Below are 18,875 nucleotides of genomic sequence, written 5' to 3' on the forward strand. Positions count from 1 at the left end.
ATATGAGGAAAGATCAAGTATCGAACATTACCAACACGAATGTTATTTGCCACGATTTTTACGTCGTAGTAAATCACATTACAATATCATTATATAAATGTTTATCACAATGTTTCATTGTTTCATTGATGGTGATCAAAAGGTAGGAATAGTTTGGTGAAATCAAACTTACACCGAACTTGTTTATTCGATGCACTCTTTCTTTTTGATAACTCACGATACATGATCCTCTATTTCATAATGTTTTCATATTGCATGGTAAACAGTTACTCCTACATTTTATATTTACCAGTTTTTAATACAAAATATGTTCTAAACTTAATAACTTGTTTAAAATTTCTCTCTCTCTCTCTCTCTCTCTTTCTTCCTCTTAGCGTGCGCGCGCACTTGGAGTTTCTACCTAACTTTATGTATCTATGAACACCTGTTATGAACACTCGCGCTCAATGATACCATTAAGCGTTCAACGAAGAAACGTGTTGTTTCTCAGGAAAGTCAATATCGTGATATCAACAATAATTACCTGTCAACAATCTGACAGGAATGAATGTGTAAAGCCAAGACTAGTATTTGATATAATGTGCTTTAAACGATTATAAAAGTCAGAGAAGGAGAGAGATTGTGCCGCAGTAAACACTGGTAAAGCAGTATTTTCTTCTTCATTCGCAACATGTTTAAAACCATTTGAAACTTATTCTATGAGAAAGGTGCATTGTAACGTAGGTGTTCTATTATTTCTTATATTTCTAATCCATTTTATCTAATCTGCATTTTTTTTTTAATAATATTTAAAAAAATGTATGTGAAACAGAAATGTGTGCAAACTGGAACAACCATGCCAAATCGACAGTACATCGTCTAACGTTCGTTATTTAAAGTGTCTCGTAAGTAAAACGCGTAACATAACGTGAAAATAGCAAATAAACGTGAAGAAAATAAAAAGCGATAGTAATTAAAAATTCATTTCTATTTTCACAGTGGGATCCCCTTGTGCATTTGATCGATTGCGCGTGAAAAGACAACAGAATACAAATAGATCGAATCGTTTCGTTCGCAAATACATAAACTTAGAAAATCGATTGGAAAATTGGAAGATGGAGTTAAAGCGAATAGAGAATAGAGGGAAAGCTTCATTCAGCAGTGACCTTTGCCGAGCAATCTTTCCAATATATTACCTTGGTAAAATATGTGGTTTGGTTCCAGTAAGATTTTTTACACATGGTCCCGAAAGATTTCAGGCTCGTTTAAATATCATAGACCTCGTATATAGGTAAGAAAAAGCGGTAAACAGTTGACAGATCATTTGGTAGTGTAAAAATGTTTCTATTAATGCAAAATTGAATAATATGACGCACGTGATGCGTTTCGTAGTTTGTGTGTGCTAATATTGCTGCTCAGTGCGGAAATTTGGGGTTTATGGCGAGATATGAAAGACGGCTGGGAATATAGTACCAGATTAATATCTCGAACAGCAGTAATCGCAACATTCAGCGATGTGCTTGGAGTAATGAGTTTAACTGTGGTTTGTATCATTGGCTCCCCTTTTCGCTGGAAATACCTGCAACTCGTCATAAACAAATTAATCGAGGTGAATGAGAACGTCCTATCACTTTTATGAACAATCGAAACAAGTTCGAGCATAAAACGCGTCTGCACTTCCATCATAGCAGAACCTGCTCGTTTTATTTTAGGTAGATGAAAAGATCGGCGTAACGTCTGCCAAGAAAGCTCGAAGATTCACGATTAGTGTAACAGTATGCAGTCTCGCTTATCTCTGGGTTAACTCGATTCTAGACTTCTATACATGGAGCCGTAAAACGAGAGTCAGTAATAATACGATGACCGGCAAAGGTCCAATCAACTATGCGCCCCTATACTTCATGTATACTGTGATCATTTCAACGGAAATCCAATACACTATCTCAACGTATAACGTAGGACAAAGATTTATTCGCTTGAATAGTAACCTCAAAGCTCTGTTCGATGCAAACAACAATAGTAATGACAATGCGAATGATTATTTCCGAAAATGTACCGAGACAGGTAAATAAAATGAAATTGTAGTCATCATCGTGACGATTAAGTTTCTCTTAAAAGTAATTTCGTATTATCGTTCATAAAATAACTGAAACATTTTGTTTATAATCGATCAAATATATTTTGTTTGCTCGTATAAGCAGTTGACGATATTGGCGACAAAAGAAGATGGAACATTACATCGAAACGCCAGCTTGTACTGGGCAGCTATAGACTCTCACGCAGATTGGACGGTAAATTTGTTAAACAATTAATAAAATTCAAACACGACAAAAACTAATCAGTTGAAGAATATATTAGTCCGATTTCGTATATTTGCAGAAAGCAAAATGTATGTAAACAGCATATCCGAATTGATATTGGTTCATTCTTCGCTTTGCGATGCAGTCTCCCTCATAAATAGTACATTCGGAGTTGTGATATTGGCCGTTACTGTAACCTGTCTATTACATCTAGTCATTACGCCTTACTTCTTGATTTTACAAGCTGGTGAAATACACGAATGGATATTTCTGGTTGTACAAGGTGGATGGTGTATCTTTCACATAACTAGAATGCTAATAATCGTCCAACCCAGCTATTTCACAATCGCGGAGGTAAGAAAACAAAGTAAACGGGAAGAAAAATTTGAAAAATACTCTGATTTTAGGGAAAAAGAACAGCAGTTCTCGTTAGTCAGTTACTTTCTTGTAGTTTTGAAGCAAACGCTCGACGAGAATTGGAAATATTTTCGCTTCAACTATTGCATCGACCTCTCGAGTTTTCAGCATGCGGACTCTTTTCGTTGGACAGAAATCTAATAACGTCGGTAAGGGTGTTTTAATTACTTGTATAAAAATAAATATATTTAAATAATATAAAACGTGTATTGCGCGTGTGCGCATATGATTTAGATTGCGGGTGTTGTAACAACATATCTCGTTATTCTGATACAATTCCAAAATGCTGATGATACGAAGAAAAATTTTGATAACATAATAAACGCAACACAGACGTTAAAAAACGTATAATCACGTTAGAATTTTGTGGGATTGAAGATCACTGTATGAAAAACAATAAATAGAGCAGGCATGCTCACGAGCAAGAGAGGAAGAGAAAGTGAGAGTGACAGAGAGACAATCGCACATTACGATAATGACATTTAATATACCAATTCTCGTAAACAGCGATAATATACAAATACAGGTTACTCGTATCGTAATCCAACTACTAATAATAACGAATTGTTTCATCGACCGATAGATCAATGTTTAATTAAGAGCGCACCTCATATGGTGTCTAGAACTAGACGTCAGTCACAGCCTATCCAAAATATTCCTCGACCTCATCTTGCTGTATCTTTGAAAAGGGAATAAGGTCACCTAAAAACGGGGAAACTTGAATAGTCTCGTTCGAAGAAGCCAGGTATCTCCTCGTTGAATCAACTTATACTCCTTTGTATACGTAGGAGGTATATACCTCTCGTATACCATCTCATCTTTTCTCACTTTGTCCGATGCACTATACATTCTTTCTCGTACAAATAATTACTCTAGCAATAAATATTGGATCGCTCCAAGTATCTAACTGTGTTGATGGCTACCGGCTCGCACGCGACATATACATCTAGTCGTAGTACACATCGTACAGATGTAGATGATAAACGCGTGAACGCGTATCGCAGCTGACTTATCATGTTAAGGATACACTTCTCGCATCGTCGAAAGCCAAACAGAAACCCGAATGCTACGAACATTTCTCGTCGAGCTCCATCGCTCGCACGAGAGTTTTCAATTTACCGTAGCTGCTGTAACTGGAGGTTGTGCTTTCTGATGCACAACCTGCAATAAGTTATCGCAGCAAGTGTCTTTCGTCAGGTTCAAACCTTTCGATCTTTGACAAGTGGTCAAACTTTCAGAATTTGACGAGATCTCCGCGTCATTTTCTCCTTTGCTCTGATAACGAGCATTACACCGACAAGGACTCGTGTGCCGGTGAAGTCGTGAAAAACACTCGCTACAAACTCTAACAGGATTGTATAGTTGCTCGCTAGGTAGTGGTGTCGAATTCTCGGAACAATCCGCGCAGAAGATTTTACCGCAGCATCTGAGATAAATAAGCAAATGAGCAAAATTGTAAAATTATATTCTTGTATTAATTCTACACTTTGCTGTGTTATATAACTATTCCATCCAAACACATTACTAAGTAATCATTACGATATTGCAAATGCTACTACTCTGCGTGTCGCGTACCTGCAATGATGCTTACGCCGACCCAGCCAGAATTCCGTATCACATCCCATGCATCGACTCACCGCGTGATCGGGTACCCAAAGAGTAGGAGCAGGACCTAATTCCTCCACCGCTTCCCATGACATGTCCGAAGGTAATGATTCTCCGTGATCGCCAGTACTTCCAACTGAATCGGGTAACGATCCCTGAAACAAGCGATCACGTTGAATCCACATTCCTTCCTTTGATTATTTACAATTTTTCTTTTTCTCTTTTTTCCTTTCTTTCCGTGCGTGTGTGCGTGCATTTGCTTTTTATTAGAAAAACTATACTTTTTTTTTCGATAATATCAGTCTTGATCACTCTGAATGGAATAATTTTTAATCAACTCACGATATCATCAACGCGATCGATCTCTGCATTATGATTACAAACTTGCTTGATCAGAGCCATTCTCGTCGTATGTAATTCCTTCCTTAAAGCTTCTTCCTTCAACTGAAAAGTAATAAAAAAAAAGAAAAAAAAAGAAAAGGAAAGGAAACATCATAATCGTCCAACTCTAAATGCCTCCTCATTATTATTATTATTATTATTATGTTCAATTGACCAAAATTAATACCTTATGTTCCACGATAATCTGTTGCACACGCATCTGAACGTCACAATGTATAAAAGGAAGACCATCGACATCATCCAATCTTTCAGGATTATCTGGTACCGTATCTTGATAAATTGGTGAAGCTGGACAAACGCTACTAGGTGTTCTTGATATCTGCGGTGCGCTGGTGTCGCTTACGTCACTACCTTCATTGTGGTTATGTTTGTAATTTTGACTGCAAGAGCAACCGATTCGACTTGTTGCATTGTTCTCGGTCCATGGAGATACGATGTCTGGTGGTGAATTTTTTTCCGTTTTGCTGCTCGACAAAAACTTTCGTTGTTTCGTTCGAGTCGAATTTAGTTTCTCGACTCTACTTTTAAATTTCAAATTTCGGAATTCGGAGTTTTCTGATTAATTAGTTTATCAAGTTCGCGCTCATATCGTGGAATATACAAATATACGATGATACTTACGTTTCTTTATCGATTGTACCGAGTAAAGAATCGTTGCTGGGTATTAGTGTGTCTGTTGAACTATCTACAGATGGATTCACCGGAGAATCGTTCAAAGTTTGCGTCGTTGTCGTGTAATGTTTCGTATTATCCAAACTCTCCGTTATATTCTTCTCTATTGTATCATCATCTTTACAATTCTCTGCGTGTTTTGTAGGTTTTTCACCCGTTTCTGTCTCGAGCGTTAAAGAGTCAAATTTCCTGTAATCATATTAGTTAAATGACGATACATTTCCTTTATTTTGAATTTAAAAATGCGAATTTCACGCAATAAACATTATTGCACTATATCCTATAAAAAATCAAATGAAAGTAATTACTTTTCCACTGAAGCGCTTGGATCACTTAGTCGACGATGAAGATAGGCCGCATGATCAGGGGTGTGCATAAGATCGCCATACGAACGAGTTTTAGTCATTTGCCCTTCTGGTTCATCACTCTCACCACCCTCGATATCTATCATTGTTACTCTTTGTTTATCATCTCTGATACCGAGAGGAGATTCCATAGAACCTAAATATACTTCGGACCATAAAACGAGGTCACGTACGTTACAACTTGGCCATAATACCTAGCAATAAATAAAATACTTTAATGAGCAGTGTGCCTATTAGTAAATACTCAAAATTACAGTTACTTGTTATATTCCAAAATTTATGCGGAAATAAGACATGATGTATGCATGTTATTAAAATAAACGTTCCTTAAGTAAGTGAGTAACACATTTATTACGATTAATATACGTGATTAATAAAATCTTACTTGATTCTTTAAAGGAGAGTATAAATGATTTACGAATGAACTGGAGTTGAGGAAACGCCAAACCGAAAATGTACGTTCTCGTATTCTTAACTGTAACCTTTCTTGTCTCGTATTACAAAGAAATGTGCCGAAAAGCTGAGAATACGTATGTTGTGCAAGTTTCACCTGAAATCAATAACTAATTAGTATGATGATAATTCACTTTTTAATAGTCAATTAAATGGGTTGATTATACAAATACACGTGAATTTCTGCCTACTTACGAGGTATGCAGAAGACATTTGAAAACTGCACTTAAATTGTAGAATTAACTGATGTACACAGTCGAGCCACTGCAAAAATACTGGACATCGTTCGTTTGGATCTTCGCAACCAACCGTTTGCCCGCAACGATCCGCGAATTTATGCCCAAAGTCTAACCATTCTCTCTCACATAAAACTTGGAATCCCTAAGTAAGACAGAATAAGGAAAGGATTATTCATTGTAAATAAAAACAAAATAAAAGAAAGTACCCTGAACCTACCTCCATAGTCCGATAATAAGGATCAAGAAGAATCTGTGCTAAAGCTACTATCTGTGGTGTTCTATCCCAGCCATCACTGCAATGCACCAGTACCGGACGACCATCCCTTTCAATTGCCGATGCTACAGTCACAGCAGCACGTAATAATCCAGACATATGTTGTAACCATCGTGTTCCTTCCAAAAGACTGAGCCAACTGTATATTATAAAAAAGATCAGAAAATATGAACTTCGAATGAATTCGATTCAAATAATAAATAAATTCAATAAAAGAAGAAAATGAGCGAATAAGCGAAATATTATTTACTTTGGTTGATCCGCATCCGACGCGCACAACTGTCTCACCGCATGAAAGCTCTTTCGTATCGAGTGAATATTTGGTAAATTCATAAATTGTATATCGCAACTAGGATAATATTCGGGGCATTCGCAACCACCCCCACGCGCTCTATTCGCTACAGCAGTTGTATATGACCTAGCGTCCACGATTAAGACTTTCTACAAATAACACGTATTATTAATTTGCAAAAGACCATACAGCTTCGAAATATTTATGAATTTAAAACTTTGTCTAACTAGACGCTTACTTTTGTATTATTTGTTGTGACACTATCATCACCAGTATCGGGGTAAGTGATAGACAAATCCACCATCGTTGATTCACCTTTATCGTAGGAACATGCATCCGAGAGGGCCTTTAAAAGTTCTTCATCACCCGAATTTCGCCAACCAAGCCATCCAACTTCTGGTTGACTACTTCGTGCTATTACTGCACCATTATTCACATGCCTTTAAAATTATGAAACACAAGTATGTGACATATCATAAAAAAACAATCATATCAACCTAAATATGTTTCTTTTTTCCTTATTTTGTTTTCTTTCTAAGTACCTCCAAACAACAGCAGGAATCTATCATCAGAAATGCAAGAAGGAACCAGAAGTAACGGTGGATAGGATGGACACATCCGATAATCTTTATTAATCTGACTTATGCGCCATGTACCATGCAAATTAAATTTTAATCGTTCTACCTAAGAAACACATAAAACATTTAAATTATACTTAAATTGTACCTTATTTATAGTTACTACTCACTTACTTCTGAATTAAAAGTAGCACTGTACGATATGTTATTTTTTCCTAACTTGGAATTATCTTTGCCTTCCTCTATAGACCAAGCATAATATGCAAAAGCAAATATATCTTCTATACTCTTTCGTGGACAAGTCACCTTATGTAATCGTTTAAACCACTCCAAACAATGTTCATTCGTGGCAAAGACACAACTAAAGGTATTAAATTATAGTTGACATTTCAATAGGAATCATAAAATAGAAATGCTATAAGTTTCGTGACATAAAGTGTCATACCTCAGAGAACGAGCATCCTTGCAACCAATATGTAGGAAAAAAATTTCTTTAACTTCTAGTTGCTCTATTAAACCCAATGGAATATTGTAACATGCCTGACTTAATTGTAAATAGAGTCTGTAGTTAGAAAGAGCCAACACTCCATCCGATGTACGTCCAAGTGCTACAATAGATTCCCCACTCAAAGGTGTAAATGGAACTATAAGTGTTTGATCCTCGCATTCAAAATGTGTATGCTTTGGAAATAACTCCGAAGCATGTAAATGACAAATGGATTGCAAACTTGTTGGCTCTTCAGAATTCTCCATCTCCTCTCTATGTGACACATCATATACAAACTTGAGTCTCCTTCTTGAACATGAAAAATTCTAATTGCGGGCTATACCTTACTCACATAGTTTATACGCATAATGTGAAATTGGATAATTCCAACTTATCACAGCTATTTACTAATTTTAGCTATTTACTACATATTAAAATACATATTTATTAATATATAATTTCAATAAGTTCAAGTAATCGCAAATATACGTTATCAAAAATTTGTAAACAATTACAGTGTTACATATTTTATCAATTGTTAAGTGCATAATCGTTTAAAATACGATTAAACGGTAAATTCGTTAAACTTATTCGAAATAATATGATAGGAAATGAACGAGACGTCGATATAATATAAACGAAAGGACTTATGTTTATTATCGTTTATTGATTTATGTCATTTTGGAGTAGATTCATATGCAAAAATATCTTGGTAAAAGAGCAAAAATACACTATTTGTGAAAAAATATTCTGTCTACATAATTCATTCGTTTTATTTCATAAAAAAAATGTTTATTTAAATTTATACAAATGTTAAGAAAATTATCATTCTTTACTTAGAAGTAGTTAAACTTTCAAATAATATAAAAATTAAAAATCCATTGGATCGGTAAAAATCTTTTAAATCGATATATGCATATCCGCGAATGTCGAAGGTTGATGTTACAACCGATTCAGTTACACACAATTACTAAATTAAACAAAATTGTACGTAAGGAGCTAAGAAATCATTAAAAGATAAGAAAGACATTTTCAAATAAAATGATTGAATATTTTTTGCGTGTTTTTCCCAACGAATCACAATAAACAAAATGTGACAAGTTTATAATAACGATGATGTCTCACCTTGAATTGCGAAGTTTCTCCGCGATGGACGATATCCAACCGTTTTGATACTTCATACAAAATCCATGAACAGTCGTTTACACGAGAAGTACAATGTGGACATTACTCAATTAAGAGAGAGAAAGCATTTCTCCGCGTAGAAATAGATATAGCAATTTTGATTTCAAGCTTGGCAAGTACCTAATTACTTTAGATTTTTCTTAATAGGTACGTAGATAGCTTACGGGATAAACGATTCCACTAGTCTTATGCGAGTCCAATCCAAACGCGATCACTTTTCGTTACGGCAATTCAGAGGAATGGCCAGTATCACAGGGAGCGATCTCCATTAATTAAATTGTTTGCTTTTTTCTTCTACTTTTTTTTTTTAGTACTTATTAAACAATAACACTATAAAGAATTCAGTTTCTGATAATTTTTTTGAAAGATACTCGTTCTACTCGATGTGAAAGTTACACTGACAGATTAGTCTATATACAAATTAAGCCGTTTTTCCACTGTTCGATATGCTTCTTAGTAGCCATTTACAACGAAAGAATCATTTCCTAAACTATTAAATCATTGGTCACTGCGATGCAAGAAAATACTTAGCACTTTTCAAAATCAATAAAAGATAGGTAATATAAATACAATTTAAATAATTAATATATTCGAAAAGATTTTATTGTGTGAACACATATTAATAAATCTTAACTTTGACGTTGTGAAAGTATAACCAGCATCGTCGCGCAAATTTCTTAATAATCATTCGTTACTTTCTTCTTGTAACCGAACACTCTAGCTTTATAATTATCCATGGATGTTGACAAACCTCAGGAACAAAATGGAAGTTGACGCATGCGTTACTTATACTGCCTTAATCATAAATTAATCTTAACGGTCTTTTTCCTTTTTTATCTTTTTTTCTTGATGTTATCGTAAATTAAAAATATTTACATGTTCACAATATTTTGCGAATATGTTGTTTGTAAAACGTGAAACAATTGAAATAAGGATGATACAATAGCTATCTACTCTTTCATGGTAAATTCATAGAACACATACACATAATAGTAACATTAAAAATGCGATCAATGCTTATGCTAAACACTTACAGGTAGCAAATTCTGCATTTTGAGTAAGGTACGCGACAGCGTCATAGTTACTCTTATTATTATCATACTGTTCTTCAGTGAAAATATAAAAAATTTTAATTTACGCGCACAATGCGATGCATTTCGGTACACCATACTCCACAAACGCAAGCATGAATGTGGAAAAATGACGCATCACTATGCAAAATGGAAACGAACTATCAAGAGTTAGTTACTTCTCATCATGCTTTCCAGAAATTTGGATTTTGCTGTAACCTCCTCTCAAAAGTCTCGTACCATCCTTGAATAGCAGATAGCGGTACAAAGTTTTCTGAGGGATTTGGTGTCATTTGTGCCTGAGTCACAGAAAAACTTGAAATATAATTCAAAAAACTAGTAATCATTTTTTGAACAAATTCAAGAAATGAGTTTGATGTGGCCTCTGTCACAGTAGCTGCTTGTTGTTCTATAGCTCCAATAGGTTCAACCGAAACTCCTATTTGTGCGACATGAGAAATCTTTCCTACACCAAAAATTCCTAAGTTGCTGTTTTCAAATTCATGGTTTTTCTTCAAAGTTGATATCTTGAATATAGCAGATGGTTTTATATTTGAAATGTATCCCAGAAACTGCCAGTTAGGTGGAGCATTTGAATCTGGCCAACTGAAATACACTGTGAAAACTAATACTTAGTAATTATGTACCATAATATTTATAATATTATGATAATATGATAGATACCTGCACCACCAGTACCATCTGGAAATGGTATAGTACCCGTGAGAAATACCACAATATGATTTATATTATCTGCATCAGGTACTGTTATTAAAAACTGGTTTTCTCCTATCTGTTGAAAATCCGTTTGCACCTGTTAATTAAAATGTAACATTTATAATTGCATATTGTACATATATTTTGTGGAATTCGGGTTTATTGATTGAAATTTGAAAAAAATCTGAATTCGTCGACATTACATTTAACATGTTCGATTAGATGTAAAGATGCTCGTGACAAGCTGACGACAGGGTGGAGTGAGGTGGGGGCACTACTGAAAGGTAATAAAAACAAGATACCAAACAAAACGACACAATTCTTAAAGAATAGGAAACTGGGAAAGAGCAACAAAATACATCTTAATTATGAACATTAATACATTCGTGGTAAATGAACTATTATGTTTAATTGACAGTTTAACATCGAAAATGAAATACAATGTCGGTATTTGCACTGCGAAACGTTAATACTTACAAGCCGACCAGATACGATTATACCAAGCATCTTCATGTCGAGTCTAGATCATTCTACCGCCTTCTACTTATCGCGTTATACCAGTAAATGTTCGGTACAAACAGAATGTCGTGACACCATCCAAACATTTACCACCACGAGAATGATGTTTATCACGATTTATGTATTATATAGAGAGTAAAAACTACAGTGAAACTAGTGACGAAGTAAAGCAGCATTTTCATGTGTATACTCAAATATGTATAATCTTTCTAAAAATTTCCAATTTTAAACAAAAATAAGAAGATTTAACGTTTAAAATCTGCTTTTGATATGTAACTTGTTGTTTTGTCGAATTGTTTTCTACTTTTCTTTATTACATTTTGTCATATGACCATTTGTGGCATACAAGACAAAATACTATTTCGATTGTAGTAATTTACCACCTGTTGAAAATGAATGTCGAGCTATACGATTCTATTTTATATACTTCATATAATTTCCAAATCCATATATTTTATATACCTAAAATTTAAATTTTGTAAATATATTTTTATGAGACTCAATTATTTAGAATTTATATATTATATGTAATTCACGTTTCTTTTTATCTATGTTGAAATATTTTTTCTTTGTTTTATATACGTTACTTACAAATCCAAATAAGCAGTGACATCATAGTTGAATCATTTAATTTTATAAAGGAAAATATTATGATTAAAATACGATAAAGTAACTGAAAAATACTCTTTGTCATTGAAGAAAGTTCTTTCTTACTTCGATTGAATGACTTTTAATCCATAATAATGTTTATTGCGTTGAATATAATAGAGAATCCCAGTTTCACAAATTACATCTTATTATGTTTAATATCAAGTAGGAATGAATAAATATTTTGAATAAACCATAAACAGAGAAAGCGAAATGTTGAGCATCATTAAAGACAACGTCAAAGGTACACCTATATTGTATTTACAATAAAGATATCATTTTTACCGGAGGAAAAGGAAAATCAAACACATATGTATAACGCAAAATGAAATGTGTGTAGATAGCATAAATCAATGACGTCAATCATTTCCTAATGATTCCCTTAATCTTACGCCTGATCACGAACCATTGAGAAAAGTTTGCTTTTGATTACACTATCGCTGCGTTTCTGTCTTTATTCGATTGTTGCGTAGAGATAAAACGCAAAAAAAGGATTTATGCGAAGAACACATTCGCGACGGTATAAATGTTTAGAATATTGTGAATTAAATGCGCAATAAAACAGTCGATGAATCGAAAGTCCCTGGATGGATGGTGATGGCGATGATGATGGCGACGGTGAGAGCAAACCTCTACGAACTTCGATGTGTGTGACATCACTCTTCATTGTTAGAGGTTTACGTCATTCTCGAGTCTGGTCTTAAGTCGGTGCGCGCGATCTACAGTAGTGTACACACGCGTATAGACTAGTGGCGGGAAGTGATAGAGACGAAAGAGGCGAAAAATATCCGAATCACCGTTGCGACTGCGCGAAACATGTTGGATGTGTCGTTTCTCATTAAAACAAAATTATTGTTTGCCTGTAGTGGCTTTTTTCTTTAAATCAAAAGGAATTGGAAACTAATTAGCTGTAAGTAAGAAAAGGAGAAAGGATACCGTATCGACGCGACGAAGGAGTGAGGGTAACTAAGAAGGATAGAGAGGAGAGGGTGAAAGAAAAAAAGAGAGAAGGTTCACAGAATGGAAAAGGAAAACGATATGAAGCGCGACGTTCAACAGTGGCGCTGATTTGTGATTTCATCGACGGTTGCTGATTTCGAGGGAACTCGATATGTATCGAGTGTAGTGTGCTTTCGAACTGTACAATATTTTTCGCGCGGTAATAAAATCGTGCGCGATATCACTGATAAAAAATGTTCACGAGTATGTAATTTATTTGTGATTCGTCCGCAGCAGTGCCTCTTTGACAACACGTTCTTACATTTTAAATATAACGGTGTATAAATAAGTATGAGCAATAGCGGGAGTGCACAATCAGATCTCTCACCGTTGATTTTTTCAAAAGATCTGAATTTGATTGTCGCGTTTTTTTATTCGCGCTTGAGACTTGTAAATGAATGCACGTGAAATGCAGTCGAAATCGATGCTTTTCCCTTTGAAGTTTACCACATATGTTTTTCGTGCGTGGGCATGCAGCACCGAACTATCGTCAAGGTTAGTGTGCCTGACAGGCTCTCCATCGCCTTGCGAACTTACGCTAGTTCTCAGTGGGTAGCAGTGAATAACTGCAGTAGGTAATTAAATAGTGCATTTTAATGTGTATATCTGTTAAGAGTAACAAAACATTTCAAACTTTCCAAATATATGTTCACAATCGTAATTTTCTTTTACATTTATATTTTTACTTATAAAATAGAAAATTAAAATGAATTCGAATATTTCTTTTCATTTATTGTGTAATTTATAATCACAACACAGCATGCAAAAAAGAAAGGAGAGAAAAGAAATAATAATAACTTTCCTTTCAAATAGGAAAATTCAAAATTCTCCTCTGTTGGGCGATTAAAGGATAAATATATTAAATGGGCATAGATTTCTTGCCTAACATACATCTTTTTAAACAATGAAGTCTTCCTGTGTATCTGTTCAAGCGTATGTTGACGGATATCGACAGAATCTATGTAAGCACAATTATTACAAGCATGTTTTTTTAAGCATTTTGAAATCATAAATTTTTTCGTTGAATATATAATTTAATTTCAGAAGAAAGAAACATACGTAATGTTGTTATTTGCATACTGGATGCAAATATACAAAGAGTGGCGACTTACTAAAAATTACTTGATTATTGGCCCTCATGCTTATATAATGCTCCAAGAATTTTATATCTTTGTCATTGAATTGGCACGTTTGTGCAGAAAAAGGTAATGCAAATATTTGGTTTTCTTCAACTTATTATTGCTTTAAATTGTGCAACAAGATGAAATGCATATGTTGCAGGCTTAAAGCATCAAACAGTTGGTTGTAATTAGTCAAAGCAGAAAATAGTTTTTCAACAATGCAGCGTAGCATGCTTTTCCTTGTTGCGAAAGGATTTGATATTTGGAAGTATGTTTAATATTACAATATATCATATGTTAAGTTATTTAGTAATACAATAATTTTAATATTACCACACTCTAACCAAAACCATTTCAACTTTTATTTATATTTCATAGTTAGCTAAAGTTATCAGTTTCTAAATGATTAGAAAGATGCAAAAAAAAAAGTTAAATACATGTATATCGAATCCTCTTGCAAACCAAATAAAAATTAATATGTTTGTAGTTTGAGTGTGATAATACTGTTTTAAATCACAGACTATTTGTTTCATCAAACCTTGATTAATTCATGTACATCTTATTCCAGAACAGCTGCTTCTATGAGTGCGACTCGTCCGTTACACTGTGATGGAAAAGATACTAATAACAAAAGTGCTTCAAGTAAGTTTAGCACATATATAATTGAGTATGTATAATTTTATGTGTATTGACACGTTTATAACGTTTACTTCTGCAGGTAGAATGGCATATGAGGTATTTCTGGGTGGATCTTGTAATCCAACCACATGGAGGTCAGAAATAGCGATACCGACGTTACAAAAACTCGGAATCACTTATTATAATCCCGTACGTGATCATTAATATTCATTCTAGTTTGATTTATTCATTGATAATTTATGTTGGTATAATTGTAAGTAATTCATTGTAAATATTTCAGCAAGTGTCACAGTGGGGACCAGAATTGATAGCTCAAGAATACGAAGCGAAACAAACAGCGAAAGTATTACTGTTCGTAATAGATAATCAAACACGTAATAGCGCAGGCATCATTGAGGCAGCTCAGTTAGCAGTTACACGCCGCGAGTCTTTAATTCTTGTTATTTATCCGTATCGTCAAGGTCAAACGATACTTGGCGAAACTGTATCTATTCAGTAAGTGCCTTTCTTTTAATTTTTATTTGTTATGTATAGAAATTAATATCAATTAATATCGTGATAAATTTTTGTTTAGAGAATATTATGACCTGATGAATGGATTGCTAGTACTTCAATATCTGATGGAGAGGCAGAGGATACCGATATTCGAAAGTGTGTCGGTTGCTCTGAATTGTACATCCAAGGTATATATATCAGTGGATAAAGCGTGTAAGAATAAATTGTGTGTATTTGTATTGTCGTGTTCGGTATTTTGCGAGTTATATTATATTATATTATTGTCTTTACTCAGAAATTTTCTGTTTTCACCGTAGGTGCTACGAGAGGAGATTAACGTGCAAGATCTGCATTCCGAAGATGGCATTAGACCGATTAAAATATCGTTTAGTCAAAATGGAATGGATGTGGTGTAAGGATTTTTCCCTGAAACTGTACATACACATTTATGTAAGTGTAATAATGTGGAATATTCGATTTTAATCTACCTTTTTTTTAGTATGCTCAGAGAGATCTTCAAATCCATGGATATAAACGATAGTGGGAGTGTAAACTTGGTAGAAGTAAGTTTAATTAGTATATTTATGTCTATGGAATAGCACAAATTGCTTATGAAAAACTAATTTTGGTATATATTTGTTAAACATTTACTTTACATTATTAATTTCATAGGCGTGGATAGCATTACAATCCAGTGTCAAATGCAACGTGCCATCAATGTCGGAGCTTCTTAATGTCGTAAATAAATCGGGTAATAAACTCTTGTATAACTAAATAACTTTTATTTCTCATATTGCAAAACTTGCGCGGGTGCAAAAAAAACAAGTTGCGATTTAACAATGTTTTCTATACTTCTTACTTTTATATGCTTTCAGAAACATATAGAACGTTGATAGACGATGGATTTCCAACGAAAAGGAGTCCAACAGAGTTACGGATAAATTTTGAGCAGTTTTGTGCCTTAGCTACGGAATCATCGTGGAGGACAAAAAGCAATGGCGTCTCTTGTGAAAGTGAGATACCTTCAGTTTGGAGTATATTATGTAGGAAGGCGTCGAAATTTCTTCGCAGAGCTATCGTGCAACCTTTTAACCGTTTCCTAGGTATTTCTTATTCTCAAAAATTTCCCACGATCTGTAGTAGCGTATGTATCGTTAGCGTGTATGAACTAGCAAACAGGTCGTTACGAGACGTTCGTGCCTCGATTAATTGTTCACGAAAGCGTTCGAGCAGTCGAGTGTACGATTCGTTCGACCGTTCAACTTTTTAGATTGGACCAATTTCTTCGTGCCAGAATCCGAGAAGAGAGACTTGTACGTTGGAGTAATCGGTAAAGATCAGTTTTGGTTAGAAACAATCGCCGCACCCTCGATCGAGTGAGCATTCAAGATGTAACGTTCTTTTGATTGTCACCCTTATGAAGATTTCATTGTAAGTTTACATGTAAATTTTTTCTTGTTTTAGATGTATTGGATTATCTTTATATCGATCAAGCCTGAACGAGTACAACGTAAAGGTGTTGCCACAAGAATTGCAGAGGATGAAAAATTCGCGGTTTATATTATTGATCGTACCGCAACATTCGCGTGGTATCACTATAATGGCATTGGCAGCTCACCTCATTGGATTACGCGCAAAATTAGTCCTGTGCGTTCAAACGCTTCCCGAAGACTGCGTAGTTTCTGGTGAAAAGGTGAGCGTTTTTGCGTATGTTCTATACATATATTACTATATAAAAATAATAATATATACTTTTCCACCTCCTCCTTTTACTTTTTATACTTTGATATTTTTTGTTTCTTATATTTCACTATTAATCTTATTCCTTGATACTTTACATTTTCATTAAGTAAGATACTATATATGTTTATATAGAAAATTGAATTTTCTTTTAGCTAACCGAACAAGCCATAAAAGACTACAATCGGGGAAGAATGTACCTGTCGGACTACGCGACGCGCGAAGGTGTACCTGTTTTTCAGAATATCGCAGATGCTTTGCAACATGCGATACTGCTAGTTCAACATGTCTGTTGATTTTCTTCTTTTCCTTTTGATTTTCCTCATGCCCTTCCGTCCTCTCCTTGCTCCTTTTTCTTCTTTCCCTCTCTATTTTTTTATTTTTTTTCATACGAGTAAACGTTTCAATTCACCGATTAATTTATTTTTATTGTTAGCGATAATGTTCAACTACTAATCGAATTAATAAAAAACGAAATTGTACATATTTCAATTAGATAAATGCAAACTGTAGTAACTGTGGTATTTTCAAATTTGAAACAAAGAAAAATAATAGCGTCGTTTCTATCTGTTGGAGTTGCGAAGTATTTATATTTCCATCACACAACGGATCGTTTCATTATTACGAATCTGCTCGTATCGAGTCAGTTATAGTAAAGTAATTTAAATTTCAGTGAAATTTTCGTGGTAGTTGAACATACATTTTATAGTGATTCAACTCGATAATTTTGTAACCTTTTGGTAACTGGTTGAGGATTGATATACGTGTATTGTATATAGATTATTAGCTGTTTCTAACGATCTAATGATAATTAATTTGGAATTTGTTAAAAAGTATGCATGAGAATGCGTGGAAAAGGTTCGATAGTATTAAATTTGTGAGCGTAAATGTGAACAAAAGACGCGTACCTGTGTACAAACAAAAACCTTTATCTAGTACTACTTTGTACTACAACCCTTGACAAAAAGTTTCAATCAAACACAATAACATCAAAGTAACTAAAAACATTAAAAATTTTAAAGTGCAAAATCTTATTGTATAAATATGAAACACACGAAAAAGTTAAATTAATATGATATGAAGTAAATAAAAAAGAATCAATACAAATTTTTGTTTATTATTAAAACAAGAACAGTGACGAAATAAAATGTTATATGAAAAAGGTATTTGGTTGATAAAAGTCATGGAGAAAAGTATTTGATAACATACATTTAAAAAGAAATAAACAATCTTATTTAATATTTATATTACACAATAATATTTGCATTTATTGCTTTGTATAACTGCTTTCATGTATTATAGCACTGGTTTTATAAGTTAAAACATTTTCACAATTTGTTAATGAAATTTATTCTTACAAAAATTTTGTTGTTTCCCAAACCTTATTTTCATCTTGTGGCTTTACTTATTAATTTTTTTTTACATACTATTTCATTTAAGTTAAAAATATTCATTAACTATTTCATTGTCTTAATATTATTATGTTGCAAGTAATTTTCAATTCTTTTACTGTAATGATATTATATTGTTATCAATTTTTCTATTTTTTTGAATGATTATGAATTCTTTTGCTTGAAATTTAATCAGTCTTTTTTATTAGTTATTTTATAAAAAAAAATTGTTCTGCATCATCCTCTGTTACAATTATAATGAATATATGTGTATGCGTGTGTGTGTGT

The 18,875-nt window shown here is 33.8% G+C and overlaps 4 protein-coding genes across 8 annotated transcripts; 2 read left to right on the plus strand and 2 right to left on the minus strand.

Moving 5' to 3' along the window:
- Positions 1-582: 582 nt before the first annotated feature.
- LOC108547851 (gustatory receptor for sugar taste 43a) lies at positions 583-3,065 on the plus strand. The gene is made up of 7 exons (XM_017900544.1): positions 583-1,270; positions 1,372-1,588; positions 1,692-2,043; positions 2,181-2,270; positions 2,359-2,633; positions 2,687-2,845; positions 2,931-3,065. Exons 1-7 carry the CDS (start codon positions 1,095-1,097, stop codon positions 3,045-3,047), a joined length of 1,386 nt encoding a protein of 461 aa, XP_017756033.1. The 5' UTR covers positions 583-1,094; the 3' UTR covers positions 3,048-3,065.
- On the minus strand, positions 2,950-9,638 carry LOC108547846 (myotubularin-related protein 3). The gene is given in 16 exon segments (XM_017900532.1): positions 2,950-4,122; positions 4,272-4,456; positions 4,644-4,745; positions 4,870-5,167; positions 5,325-5,564; positions 5,684-5,934; positions 6,126-6,290; positions 6,389-6,574; positions 6,650-6,845; positions 6,957-7,147; positions 7,237-7,438; positions 7,541-7,562; positions 7,565-7,682; positions 7,751-7,937; positions 8,022-8,372; positions 9,189-9,638. Coding segments are annotated over 16 exon segments (3,066 nt in total). The 5' UTR covers positions 9,245-9,638; the 3' UTR covers positions 2,950-3,806.
- Positions 9,639-10,364: 726 nt separating this feature from the next.
- LOC108547849 (protein OPI10 homolog) lies at positions 10,365-11,653 on the minus strand. The gene is made up of 3 exons (XM_017900542.1): positions 11,513-11,653; positions 11,003-11,132; positions 10,365-10,934 (listed from the first exon to the last, which is right to left on the minus strand). Exons 1-3 carry the CDS (start codon positions 11,546-11,548, stop codon positions 10,504-10,506), a joined length of 597 nt encoding a protein of 198 aa, XP_017756031.1. The 5' UTR covers positions 11,549-11,653; the 3' UTR covers positions 10,365-10,503.
- Positions 11,654-12,691: 1,038 nt separating this feature from the next.
- On the plus strand, positions 12,692-17,604 carry LOC108547848 (uncharacterized). Of its 5 annotated transcripts, none has more exons than XM_017900539.1 (14): positions 12,692-13,776; positions 14,015-14,163; positions 14,246-14,406; positions 14,891-14,964; positions 15,041-15,150; positions 15,242-15,456; positions 15,536-15,644; positions 15,774-15,868; positions 15,956-16,019; positions 16,129-16,207; positions 16,332-16,469; positions 16,727-16,832; positions 16,921-17,149; positions 17,352-17,604. In XM_017900539.1, the coding sequence occupies exons 2-14, from the start codon at positions 14,137-14,139 to the stop codon at positions 17,490-17,492; spliced, it is 1,548 nt and encodes a 515-aa protein (XP_017756028.1). In that variant the 5' UTR covers positions 12,692-13,776; positions 14,015-14,136; the 3' UTR covers positions 17,493-17,604. The 5 variants fall into 5 exon arrangements, with proteins under 5 accessions (XP_017756028.1, XP_017756026.1, XP_017756027.1 ...); XM_017900537.1 differs by having other exon boundaries at positions 12,694-13,776; positions 16,332-16,559; XM_017900538.1 differs by having other exon boundaries at positions 12,694-13,696; positions 16,332-16,559.
- The last annotated feature ends 1,271 nt before the right edge of the window (positions 17,605-18,875 follow it).

This window comes from Eufriesea mexicana, unplaced genomic scaffold (assembly GCF_001483705.2).
Source record: "Eufriesea mexicana isolate 0111107269 unplaced genomic scaffold, ASM148370v2 scaffold1303, whole genome shotgun sequence".
Lineage (NCBI taxonomy): Eukaryota > Metazoa > Arthropoda > Insecta > Hymenoptera > Apidae > Eufriesea > Eufriesea mexicana.

What these genes read in the sequence shown, in the direction of transcription:
- LOC108547851 (XM_017900544.1), top strand. Translation starts at nt 1,095, where the DNA reads ATGGAGTTAAAGCGAATAGAGAATAGAGGGAAAGCTTCATTCAGCAGT. An exon ending in ATCATAGACCTCGTATATAG is followed by an intron (nt 1,271 to 1,371) that starts GTAAGAAAAAGC and finishes TGCGTTTCGTAG; the next exon opens with TTTGTGTGTGCTAATATTGC. An exon ending in GCTATTTCACAATCGCGGAG is followed by an intron (nt 2,634 to 2,686) that starts GTAAGAAAACAA and finishes CTCTGATTTTAG; the next exon opens with GGAAAAAGAACAGCAGTTCT.
- LOC108547849 (XM_017900542.1), bottom strand. Translation starts at nt 11,548, where the DNA reads ATGAAGATGCTTGGTATAATCGTATCTGGTCGGCTT. An exon ending in TAATCGTATCTGGTCGGCTT is followed by an intron (nt 11,133 to 11,512) that starts GTAAGTATTAAC and finishes TTTAATTAACAG; the next exon opens with GTGCAAACGGATTTTCAACA. An exon ending in AGATGGTACTGGTGGTGCAG is followed by an intron (nt 10,935 to 11,002) that starts GTATCTATCATA and finishes TAGTTTTCACAG; the next exon opens with TGTATTTCAGTTGGCCAGAT.
- LOC108547848 (XM_017900537.1), top strand. Translation starts at nt 14,137, where the DNA reads ATGTTGACGGATATCGACAGAATCTAT. An exon ending in CTCTGAATTGTACATCCAAG is followed by an intron (nt 15,645 to 15,773) that starts GTATATATATCA and finishes TTTTCACCGTAG; the next exon opens with GTGCTACGAGAGGAGATTAA. An exon ending in GCGTAGTTTCTGGTGAAAAG is followed by an intron (nt 17,150 to 17,351) that starts GTGAGCGTTTTT and finishes ATTTTCTTTTAG; the next exon opens with CTAACCGAACAAGCCATAAA.